At 44.7% G+C, this 12,085-nt stretch overlaps 2 protein-coding genes across 4 annotated transcripts in view; one reads left to right on the top strand and one right to left on the bottom strand.

Annotated features, from left to right (window-relative positions):
• LOC118225953 (tripartite motif-containing protein 16-like) overlaps nucleotides 1-12,085 on the bottom strand; it is a 972,804-nt gene that overhangs the window by 851,948 nt on the left and 108,771 nt on the right. The gene's annotated exons all lie outside the window — the stretch shown is intronic.
• Nucleotides 5,563-11,704, top strand: LOC118226005 (high affinity immunoglobulin gamma Fc receptor I-like). 3 transcript variants are annotated; one of them, XM_035415224.1, is made up of 9 exons: nucleotides 5,563-5,641; nucleotides 7,390-7,425; nucleotides 7,732-8,025; nucleotides 8,449-8,550; nucleotides 8,722-8,910; nucleotides 9,088-9,330; nucleotides 9,983-10,048; nucleotides 10,136-10,235; nucleotides 10,577-11,704. In XM_035415224.1, exons 1-9 carry the CDS (start codon nucleotides 5,611-5,613, stop codon nucleotides 10,800-10,802), a joined length of 1,287 nt encoding a protein of 428 aa, XP_035271115.1. In that variant the 5' UTR covers nucleotides 5,563-5,610; the 3' UTR covers nucleotides 10,803-11,704. The 3 variants fall into 3 exon arrangements, with proteins under 3 accessions (XP_035271115.1, XP_035271116.1, XP_035271114.1); XM_035415225.1 differs by having other exon boundaries at nucleotides 9,980-10,048; nucleotides 10,151-10,235; XM_035415223.1 differs by having other exon boundaries at nucleotides 9,980-10,048.

Genomic DNA, 12,085 nt, shown 5'->3' with positions numbered 1-12,085 from the left:
TATTTCAGGAACAAATCTTATGATGTCCGGAGTAGCCGGGGGACCAGGGATTCCCATTCTCCGTGAAGCTCATAAACTCCAGTGGTTACTCCATGTATTGCAGTTTAGTAAGCCTCTGGTGCCAAAAAGCAAATTTCTCAATTTAAGTCCATTCAAAACTACGAATTTAACCTGGCCAAATTAAATAATTTTGGACAAATTTTTTTTGCTCTAGAATTTATTCACACTGAACTAATGACCCCAGGCAGTGATTCCCCCCCCCCCCCCCCCCCCCCCCCCCCACTGAAGAAGACATCATATTTATTTCATTCCAATTTGGTCCGCATGGTTTTACGTCAGTGCGCACAGAAAAGGGTTGAATCAAAGGTGCAGTGTGTAGAATTTAGCGCCATCTAGTGGAACTGACTTGGCAGAAATGGAATATAATATTCATAAATATGTTTTAATTAGTGTATAATCCCATGAAAATAAGAATCGTGTCTTCGTTACCATAGAATGAGCCCTTTATATCTACATAGGAAGCGGGTCCTCTTCCACCGAGGCCGCCATGTTGCACCGCCATGTTTTTACAGTATGGCCAGAACCAGAGCAGAGACTGTAAAAAAATATGGACAAAGCTACTGTGACGTCACCCATTGCCTCTCCGTGGGTCTCTAAAACACGTTTTGAAGCGGGTGCGGCCATGTTGTCGATTTGGAGCCAAAACCACAGAGTTAAGCGGTCTTGTGATTTTTACAATGTGATTGACAGTCGGTGCGGAAAAGCCCATCAACCTGAACGAACTTGAGGCTAGTTGTCTGCCATTAGCCTATGTTTTAAAATATATTATCAAATGTTTACGGAGTTTAGTTTCCATCGGTGACTGTCTCATGTAATCACGTTATATGTATGACATTAATAATACAATTATGGTCTGTTATCTTCAATCTATGTTTCTCACCAAAACGAATATGCTTAGCTAGCATATCAGTTTACCAGTGAGCTAGGTAGGCTATCCGTGGTTAGCTCACGCATTAGCAATATGAACCACAGGGAAAGAACATCGACTACACTGAAAGGTCAAACAATCAGAGATGTGTAAGCTACTGGTGATTTGACTAGGCTAAGTTTCGTAGGTTTTTGCCACAGTCAGTTAACGAGCCAGTAACTGCTACTAGCTACTCCATCGCCGTTTGTGGTGTTCACTTGCTGGGTGACGCTAGCTGACCGATCGTTCGCAAGTCACTTTCTACCGAATAGAAATTAACACTGTCAGCGGTAATTAAGAAGTCTACCAAGTATTTTAACTGATCTGCAGGCGTGTAAATATGACAACGCACTTTGTACAGCAAGTTTTCCACCTGGTGCATGAAGACAAAAATAATGTACATTGAATTTCTAATTATTATTAGGCTATTATTTTTTTTATTGTAAATCATCAAAACCAATGGAGAAAAGCCAATATACGCAAGGAGCCCCCAGAACCGATTCTGAGAACCACTGTCTTAAATGCCTAGCTTGTCGGTCTCTTAAATGCTAAAAACACGTTCCTTTCTAAATGCCAGTCTTACAACGATGGTTAATTTCGTTAAATTCTGTGTGTGTGATTTCATCGTGTGTTGTAGGCTATGTATCCAGAAAATAAACCTTAAGACTCTTAATTCGCTTCATGAAACTGAAAATTGTGCAGTGTTTATCCCAAAATTGGGATTATAGTAGCTTTGTCACATGCGTGAAGTATGGCCCAGGTAGACATTTACGAAATGTACACGACTGACAAGCCGTCAAACACGTTTGACAGATTGAATATTTGCCGGTTAGGGCTAACTAGCTAGTCAAATGGCTTGGTAGCCGAAGTTGCGAACTGTTTTAGCATAGGCTACTGGACTACCAAATATAGCAAGCTGATTACGCTTTCTGCCAACAAATTATTTGGTTAAGTAGGCTAAAGGAAATAGTAAAAACAGTGCCCAAATGTCACAATAAATCATGAAATCGACCCATGGACAGTCATACGACGAATAAAATACACATATTGTGACTATTTGTACTCATGAGAAAAATTACTGACTTTGTATTTTGATCGCATTTGTACCGTAGACTTACATGGAAACCGGATATGAAAACACTTATACTGGAGCCATCCGTAGTGGCGCTAGTGAGCAACCAGGAACTACAACACCAGGAAATGAGCTTCAAAAACGAAGTCTGGTTTTGGCCACTTGCCCAGAACGGACCAACGGCTCTAGAGAGGTGCCGAAGGAGTCGCACTTGTTGAGGGGAGTTACACTGCTAGACTCCCGTGATGCTCGCGGCTACTTGCGCATGTATCAACTTTTTAAAATTTAATTGGTAGGCAGGCTGTGCATGACGGTGGATGTTGTTTTTTGACGAAAATAATTTAACAATTATTATAATTAGACCATGATATCCTCAGTTTCGAACAAAAACTAGGCTCTAACAAAAAAATTCATTCTGCATCTGATTTTTGGGTGTGCCGGGAAAAAGGCATTTTCATGTTTTATGTGAGTATGGCCCTTACAAGTTGTAGTATAATCTGAGCAATCAGTTTGCAACCTTCCAGAAAAAGTGAATGGAATTTCAACAGTGTCCATGTAGCCTTCTCACACTTCATTGCGTTGTGATAAACCATAACATTAGCGCTGTCAAAACAGAGCCATTTGAGCCGGAGTCGAAATGAGTTATTGTTATAATAAATCAAATGTGGATAATATATGTCATGATTTAAATACATGTCTTTCAAACCTTATACTTAAGTGCTGCTTCTTGGACGGGTCGCAGTTTGTGGTTTTCGTGCTTCTCTGAAGTTTGACAGATGAGGCAGAGCAGCTCCTCGTCGTTCAGGCAGAAGAGGTTGAATCTGTCGCCGTGGAGACTGCAGAGTGATTCGGATGTCGAAGCTGGTTTCTCAGTCTTGTGGTTCAAAAACGCCTCGCACAGGTTCTTCAAGGCCCGATTACAAGTCGGGTCCTTGGTTGTTTTCACTCTACATATCGGACATTCTCCTGCCCTTTTCTCCTTCCAGCACTTGTGCAGACAGGCTTTACAGAAGCTGTGGCTGCATTTCAGTAAGACGGGGTCTGTGAAGATGTCAATGCACACGGGGCAGGTGAATTCATGTTCAGGGAGAGACGCCATTCCGGTACGTTCTTTTCCTCAGCCTGGCACCCTGTAATGACTTCTTACAGCCTATGATTTAATTTCACTTTCTCTTACTGTTTTTACACAATCTACAGAAAATAAAATCTCTTTAAATTTCTGGGAAAAGTTAATCGATTCCGATGAAAATACTCGTTTCTCTTTCCAATCGCGCTTCTATATTTTGTATCGATTCAGAAGTTTTTATCCAGCGCAACCCTCTGCTTGTTGAAACTGAAGGTAACCTCGCACCTGCTGTCTTTTATGCTCCAGAAGGGCGTGCCACCACGTTTTTTCGCTTTTTTTTACAGTGCACACCCTTTTTACTGCTGGTCTAATCTTTCAACCAGACAACATTCTCTTCCAGTCAAATACCACATAGTTTTCATGTTTAATGTATCTCATTAAAAACATGTTTTCAACGTACAACAATGCCAAGTTACTCTCACTTACAGAGCACTGTCTATGAGTAATTCCTTCAAACTGGCTAAATCTAGGCCTGCAATTAAAAGTGTTGATATCAAAATGACGCCAAGTTACTGTACTACAAACAAATCTTGCCTCACTGAAAGAAGCTGCATTCCAAAGCAATGCTACCCAATGTCTCCTAAATTGTGTCAAGTCACTTGGGAAATGGTCTCTTATGCCTTTAAAAGAGGTGGCACGGAGGTGCAGTGGATAACACGGGTTTACCCTCTAAAATGCACACATTTCCTGTCAGTGGGTGACTAGGAATTATTAATAATACCAAGTTGACCCACAGAGCTCAATAGCTACACGTTTTAGTGTCCAGTTGTTTGGAAGAAGTGCGTCACATGGGGAAAATAAGGTTTATTAATGTCCTATGTGCATTTTGTTAATTCCTTGCCAATTTCCAACGCGTGTTACAGAAGAAACCAAATGCAAATTTCAGCAATGTTCCCATGTAGTGTATTCAGACATCTCTATAGTGTTGTGATGAACCATAACAGTAGCGCTGGCAAAATAGAGCTCTTGCTGGTGGGAAGGAATCGAACAAGTTATTGTTAGTCGTGCAAAATCACGTACCATGGAGGGCCAAGAATATCCTCATTCCAACCAATCATTACATTACACCTGCTGAGTTCTCTAATGAACACACCTTCAACCAGAGAGGAGGAAATTAATCAGTGAAATCAGCAGGTGTACGGATTGGTTGGAATGAAAACCTGCATGCTGGCCCTTCATGGCAATTTGGCACGATTGGGTTTAAAACTTCTGTCCGTCAAATTTCTCTAGTGGTTTATTGTGAACTTTCCCACCTGATTCTGTCCTTGTGCACACCTGTCAGTGTCAGTTTAAGCCATTTTCAGGGGATGCCATTTGCCCATTTTGCTTTATATTGCATGCTCTGTTTTCTGCTACTATCTACTTTCTAAACTGGATAGGCAGGTTGCACTGCGCTTTGGGAATTCCTGTGTGTTCTGTGTGTGTGTTTTCATGTGTGTTTGTGTGTTTGTTTGAGAGAGAGTGTTTGCATGTGTTGTATTATAACTTGAAATCAATACTACTTTAAGTGATAGTCAGCAAGGGTTTCGCATGGAGAAGTCATGTCTAAAAAAACCTTGTAGACTTTTTTGAGGAGGCTCCATTGTTCTATGACCTGAATCAGGCCTATGACAGTTTATTTTGATTTTTAAAAAACTTACGACAAAGTCTCACAGTAGGAACCACAGGTGTGGAAGTGGTTGCATGGCCAAACATGAAGTGTTATGGTAGGAGGAATTGTATCAGGGCATGGTCCAGTACAAAGTGGAGTCCCACAGGGGTCTGTGCTGGGTCCTTCAACTCTTCCTCTTTTATATAAATTAGCTTGCTACAAAGATGAGTAGTTACATTTGCAGATGATAGGATTCAATCGAGGTTGTTGACCCACTTGGATTTATTGTTGTTATGAGTTATACAGATTTTATTGGGTTTTGTTGTTTTGATGATTGATCATTTTTGATTGATTGTTGTATTTTGGTTGGTTTATTTTGATAGTTTCTTTTATTTCTTCTCTGTGTCTATTTTTTAAATCCAAAAGATAAATGGGCAAAGTAGGGATGAATGGGCTGTTCTCAACATCACTTTTTCTAATATTCTTATGTGTGTGTGTTTGTATGTGTGTGTGTGTGTGTGTGTGTGTGTGTGTGCGCGCATGAGAGAGAGAGAGAGAAGAGAGAGAGGGGGGGAAGAGGGAGAGTCAGAGGGAGAGAGGGGGAAAGAGAGAGAGCAAGTGAGGGTCAGAGGGAGAGAGAGGGGAAAAGAGAGAGGGAGGGAGAGAGGGGGAAAGAGAGAGTCAGTGGGAGAGAGGGGAAACAGACAGGGAGAGAGTGAGAGAGGGGGAAAGAGAGTGAGTCAGAGAGAGGGAGGGAGAGAGAGAGAGAAACAGAGAGTGAGAGTTAGAGAGAGGGGGAAAGAGAGAGAGAGATTAGTAGCTGTCCAGTCACAGTTGGAGTTGTTCAGGCCAGGATGGGAGCTGCTTCTTTTGCTGTGGCTCTGGGTAAGTACAGCAGGCGAGGGGGGGGGGGGGGGGTATTAAATAAAAAATATATATTTTAAAATAAAACAGATATTAAATAAAAAATAAAAGCCTCTGTTACTTACCATCTATAATTTCTCAAATTTAAATCTAGAAATATTAGCATGAGCATAAAGTGTGTGTGTGTCCCATTTATTATCATGAGAGGCTGATTTGAAATATTGGATCGATTGTAAATGTTTTTTTATGTTGTTGTTGTTGTTTTTTGTTATTATGAGGCTTTATTTGCATCCAGACAATATATCAAATTGACGCAGTGGCTGTCAACATTGTTTAACTGACTGAAATCCAGATAACTGCATATTCAGCCTTGTGTACACCAGTACCTTACATTGCCAGCATTCGCCAGACAACAAAAGTGGAGAACATCAGTGTAGCTCTCAGGAAATGCAACAGAAAAAACGCAGAATCCCCGAGAAAGCACGCTCTTTCATCAGTTTCAAGAAAGAGATGCGAGAAATCTAGTTCTCCCGCCTCTGCAAGGTCACGTACGCGTATGTACATGTACACACGAGGACGGATGCAGACCGCAAATTGTACGACACATCTACAGGTGCAAACCGCGGTACTGCGGGACACCTGCGGTACATCAAACGCATTCAGGTGTCCTGAAGACGAAATGCGTGTTCTGGGTCTGTGAGTTATGTGGGCTCATATCAGCGGCTACAGCTTCGGCTCCGTCCACCAAAACTGGTGATTCGTGCCGCATAAACATAAAATTCACGCAACAAAAAAAAAGTTTTGAAACACAAGGGTTGTGGATATCAGAATTCCTATGTGTTCCATGTTTGCCCACATAAATCCTGGAGCAGTGTGCGTGTTTTTGCATTTTGCTCCTTGTGAACTTTTTTATTTTTTAATATTTTTATTTATTTTTGTTTTCCCGGTGGAGCCGCCAGACTGAAGTGGGCGGGGCGCAGGAAGGGCTGGAGGATTCCTCCCTAATTATCGGAAGGATAACAATCTTAGAAGCACAATGTTTACTGCAGGCGAGCCTGAGAGCCAGAACGTTAGACTGTTTCAGGGACAAGGACCCTCCCTCTGCTCATCATTCTGCCTGCGCTTGTATATGAAATTGTTTATAAATATGTAAACAATAAGGATGAATAAATGTGTCGATATATGAGCTGTAAGTGATACATAAGGACCACAAATCGGAGCTGGATTGATCTATTTAACCCCTTAAGGCTTGGGGCACTCATTCTTAACCAGAAAGGGCCGGTGAGGGTGGAGGCTTTAGTTCAAACTGAACAGTAGCACATCTGATGCTACTAATCAACCACTAGAGTCTTTGCAATGGACCTAGATTATTAGAATCAGGTGTGGTTGAAACAAAGGCCTGCACCCACACCGGCCCTTTCTGGATAAGACTGAGGAAACCCTGCTTTATGTGTAGGATCACAAATATGTGATTGGAATGATCTTAACTGAACATTCCAGTGCTGATGCAGCAAACACTTCTGGTAACTGAAAGCAGTGGAGCTCTGGAACACTGACGTGGAATTTTGAAAAAGACTAATAATAAAACAACGGGTTGTTTCCGTAGTGATGAAGAAGGCAACACTGGCTGCTGTGATGTCATAATAACATAATTAGTGTTATCAGTGCTGGTGATAATGTAAATTCCAGTGTGCATGCTAATGTCTTAATAAAACTCACAGTGCTGATGTCATAATTGAGCTGAAAGTGATGATGTCACCTTTTTTCAGTGATTACAGCATCACTCCATCCTGGGATGTCTCAAGGTATTCAGAGCTTTCTGACATTCACATACACACACACACACACACACACACACGCTACACACACACACATACACATACGCCCTGCTCACACACACACACACACATACGCCCTGCTCACACACACACACACACACACGCTGCTCACACACACACACACGCTGCACACACACACACACATACGCCCTGCTCACACACACACATATGTGCACGCTGCTCACACACACATGACAGAGCTAGACTGTGACAGGCTTGCAGGGGTGTGATGATGAGCCTCTCCCCCACGCCCTCCCCGACCCCCACCCTCAGACCCCCGGGTCACCCTCACCGTGGAGCCCCCCGGACCGAGCGTCTACGTTGGGGAGACGGTCTCCCTGAGGTGTGGGGTGAGCGGGGACCCCCCCGGGAACTGGACGTACCGCTGGCTCAGAGGCGACCCCCCCGCCCCCTGCCCCCAGACCCGACTGCGCGGGGCGGCGGGCGGCCGCTACACCATTACCGCGGCCGAAACGTCTGACCGGGGGCTGTACTGCTGCTGCGCGGAGAGGGGGGCCCCGCCCACTCTGTCGCTGCCTAGCAACGCCGTCCACCTGAACGTCTCAGGTGGGTGTCCCTGCAGCCCCATGCAGCCGGCCCTGATTCAGCAGGTGGAATCGGGCACGTGCAGGTCACCTGCCAGAGGTCAGAGGTCAGAGGTGCAGGTCTTCCATCACAGCCAGGTGGGTCAAGCTGGACAGTACCCCGCACCCAGAGGGACAGTACCCCGTACCCAGAGGGCTGAATCCTTTTTCGAGCTTCATGGCAGCTCTGTGCTAGCCGTACACCAGCTCTGGTTCACCCGTAGATCCACACTCCGCACGACACAAAGCTCCGTGCGGGGTCACTCAGACGGCTGTCTTCTAGCTGCTGCCCAGTGCATGAAGCTAAAATGTCAGGTCAAAAGGATTCTAATTGAATAATTATGAGAGATTTCTCTCTCCTTTTCGCTCATCCCTCTCTCTTAACCCCGTCAACCCCCACCCCCAGAACACCCCCCAGCCCTGCTCATCCTGCACCCCAACAGCAGGCAGCATTTCCAGGGGGAAAAGATGACTCTGTGGTGCCCCAACCGAGAGGACAATTCCACAGGCAAGACGCAGCACTCTCAGTTCACACTGCAGCCATGCAGCACGAGATATATATATATATATCTTATTTTATCCTGGATTTCTGGCAGGTTTACATTTATAAACTAATTTTCCGTAATAAAGTAACTTTAAAGTAAAAATAAATTTGAAAAATGCTGTGCCTTTTCTGTAGGTTGGACACTGAAGCACATCTCGGGCTCAGGGGTGCAGTCTGGCTGCATTCCTGCAGGGGGCACTGTGAGTACGGAGAGGCCTGGGGCCTGCCAAATCTCCGGCCTGCACTCTGGCAACAGCGGCCTCTACTGGTGCGAGTCTGACGTGGGAGAGAGACGCACCAGCACTGTCAACATTACTGTGGTCTGTAAGTCTGTGAGTCAGTTTTACTGCCTAATTGGTGCTGTGCTTAGTAACACTGATCCAGCCCTGCTCAATCTATTCTATCTGTGCTCTGCTTAGTAACACTGATCTGGCCCTGCTCAATCTATTCTATCTGTGCTCTGCTCAGTGACACTAATGCCTGTTTCACTCTGTCACACAGACGGGCCAATCATCATTCAGAGCCCTGCCCAGCCGGTGGCCGCGGGAGACTCCGTGACTCTACGCTGCCTCCTCTGGCGGCAGGGAGCCAACGCGACGGCTTTCTACCGGGACGGAGTCGAGGTGCACCCCCTGAACAGCACACAGGTGACCCTCCGAAACGTGACCGGGGCGGACCAGGGTCTCTACGCCTGCGCGGGCCCCAACGGCACGGAGAGCGCCGGGAGCTGGCTGTCCGTGCGAGGTGAGGCCGCGCTGCCGCGCTGGTCGCCAGGAGCGTTACTGAGAGGGGACGCAGCGTTTACTCACGCAAGTCGGGTGAGAGAGAGAGCAGGCACTCCTGAACAAGCCGCTCAACCTGAATTGCTTCTGCAAATATCCTTTTGGACGAGTGGATTGTATTTATATTTCACAAACTGCCATTTGTGTGGATTGTCACTCTGGATTATATATTTATGCTGAAAATTATGCATAAGGCTGATGCTGCAGGAACGGTGTAAATTGGTGGTTAAGAATTTGAAATATGTATCCTAATTTTCCCAGTCTTTAAGAGTCTATGTGTTAGGCCAAGCCTAAGGCTGGGAACACACCGCACGTCAGTACGCCAATGCAGCTCGCTTCGAGCTGCGCAAAGTCGGATTCACTCGTCGCTGCGTTCTAAAATGTGTCACCTGACATTCTTAACGCGACGCAAGCTGCAGTTCCAGGCGTCACAGCGAGGGGCGCTATAGCAGGAAACAACAGGACGAAGACGAAAGATGAAAATTTCCATTTTCCAATTTCATGGATAAAATAAAACGATCATTAAAAATAGAATGTGCGATTCCCTGGGATGTTTGCTTTCTCTCTGACTGGAGGAAAATTCCATCACGTCCCTTTTGCTCGTTGCCCAGCAGGTGTTCTCAAAACACAGCGGATCTCTCCTACAGACCTGCAAGTGCCCTCGACCTCGCCCACAGAAGGTACATCACTCTCAATCGGACACACACACGCACACACACACTCACACACTCGTTTTGCTGCTTTGTTGATATCCTGGTGTGTCTCAGCTCCTTCTCCCACAGGCTCTTGGTTGATGGCGGTGGTGCCCTGCTGCATTCTGGGAGCCCTCCTCGTTCTGGCATTCACTCTGCTGGCTTGTCACCGCAGGTGTGTTAAAATGTCCATCTATCTCAATGGGTTTGATATGCAGTAACACTCTGTGCCTGCAGGGGGCGGCTGTCAGCTACTAATGCTGAATTTATTCTGAACTGCAAGCTGCTCTGCATTTATGTAAAGAATTAAAGCATTTTAAAACTGTCGCACAATTTAACCCACTTTACCTGGCCTCCTGCGTCTGAACGGAATGCTAATTTTAAGGAGAAAGTGAAAGAGCCCCAAACCCCCCCCCCCCCCCCCCCCCCCCCCCCCCCATTGCTTACCAAGGCAGCGGAATGGGAATATAACAGGTTTTGGGGTTTTTTTGGGGTTGGGGATTGGGGGACGAGCAGGTCCCTTTTGAAGTGTTCCTGCTGCAGCGGCTGTCCCATGGGCAGCTCCCATAGAGAGGGCCCCAAAGGGGAGAGGCCCCAGACCAAGCCGGACGCCACAGAGATCCAGTGGGACGTCCCGTGGACGGAGATGGAGGCCACCCTGCTGGGCGGAGCCCGGGACGAGGAACAGGGCGTCTGGCCCCCCCAGGCAGGAGCACATATCTGGGGCCTGAATCCCCCCTAGCCCTGTTCAGCAGGGGTCCTGAGTCTTACCCAGAAAGGGCCGGAGGGGGTGCAGGCTTCTGTTCCAATTGAACAGCAACATGCCTGATTCTACTAATCAACCATTAGAGTCTCTGCTCAGGACCTATTTTAGTCGAGTCAGGTGTGTTACTGCTCAGCAGTAGGGAACAGGGCATTGCTGTAAAAGAGCATGTCTTGCTCAGTCAATTTACCCTCTATACATAAAGGTCAGTAAATAAATAAAACACTAAAGCCTGCACCTGCACCCGCCCTTTCTGGATGAGACTGAGGACCCCTGCTTCACAGGGCCTCTCCACCAGAGTTAGGAGGCCAACCTCGGATCCCAGGAAGGAGGAGTTACTTTCTCTCTCTCGCCTGTGATGTCACTGCACCCATGGAGGATTTCAAGAGTGACATCTCTTTCTGTTTAGGGTTTGTTTTTAAGTGACACCACCGTCTCTGTACTTTTAAAAATTATTATTTGAAAGTGAAACCACTGTCTCTGACAGGCGTTTTTGTTTTGAAGTGGCATCACTGTCTCTATAAGTTTGTAAGAATCACTGTTCTTCATCTTTATATTAGGTTTGGATGTACTGTTGTCTGGCTATTTATCGATTAACTCAATTATTAATAATGATTAATACTGATTCTTTTTACAGATTATTCATTACGTTTTTTTAGTCAATTACGTGTTATTATTAATCTGTTTCTTATTGTTTCATGGTGAAAATGCCATTATTTGAAATCGGCCATTTCATTTTTGTAAAAAATATGTAATTGTTATACATTAGATATAATAGGTTGTTTATGAATTTCTGCACTAAAAAAATGCTTTCTGTATTGTAGCACTATGAGAAAATTCTCTCTGAATTTCTTCTCTGGAACAATGTAAGGGAACTAGAGAAATGCACATCTTAATTAAAACATGTTTAAGATTTAATGTTTCATATTTCCTTTTGATGTATTTTATACAGAAATAAAAAGTACACAAATAATTAATTAAATGAATAAATAAAGCACTGAACTATTTGTTTGTAGAAAGAAATCTCTCTCCGTAGGTTGTGAACCTCCAGATGCCATGTTCTCTCCTTTCTTTTTATTTCCTCATTTTCTCCACAAGAGTTTTTTCACAATTAATAATCTGATAATTAAACTAAAAGTGTAGTTTTTGATGGTCTTGATCCACTCTTTTATATTCATTTCTTGATTTGGAAATTATTATTTTTTGTGTATTCATAACTATTCATTTGAAAATGAGTAACTCACAGAGAAATCAAGAGAACA

Source organism: Anguilla anguilla, chromosome 4 (genome assembly GCF_013347855.1).
Source record: "Anguilla anguilla isolate fAngAng1 chromosome 4, fAngAng1.pri, whole genome shotgun sequence".
In the NCBI taxonomy this organism is placed as follows: Eukaryota; Metazoa; Chordata; class Actinopteri; order Anguilliformes; family Anguillidae; genus Anguilla; species Anguilla anguilla.
The sequence above is the reverse complement of the archived record's forward strand: the minus strand, read 5'-3'. Positions and strand labels throughout refer to the sequence as shown.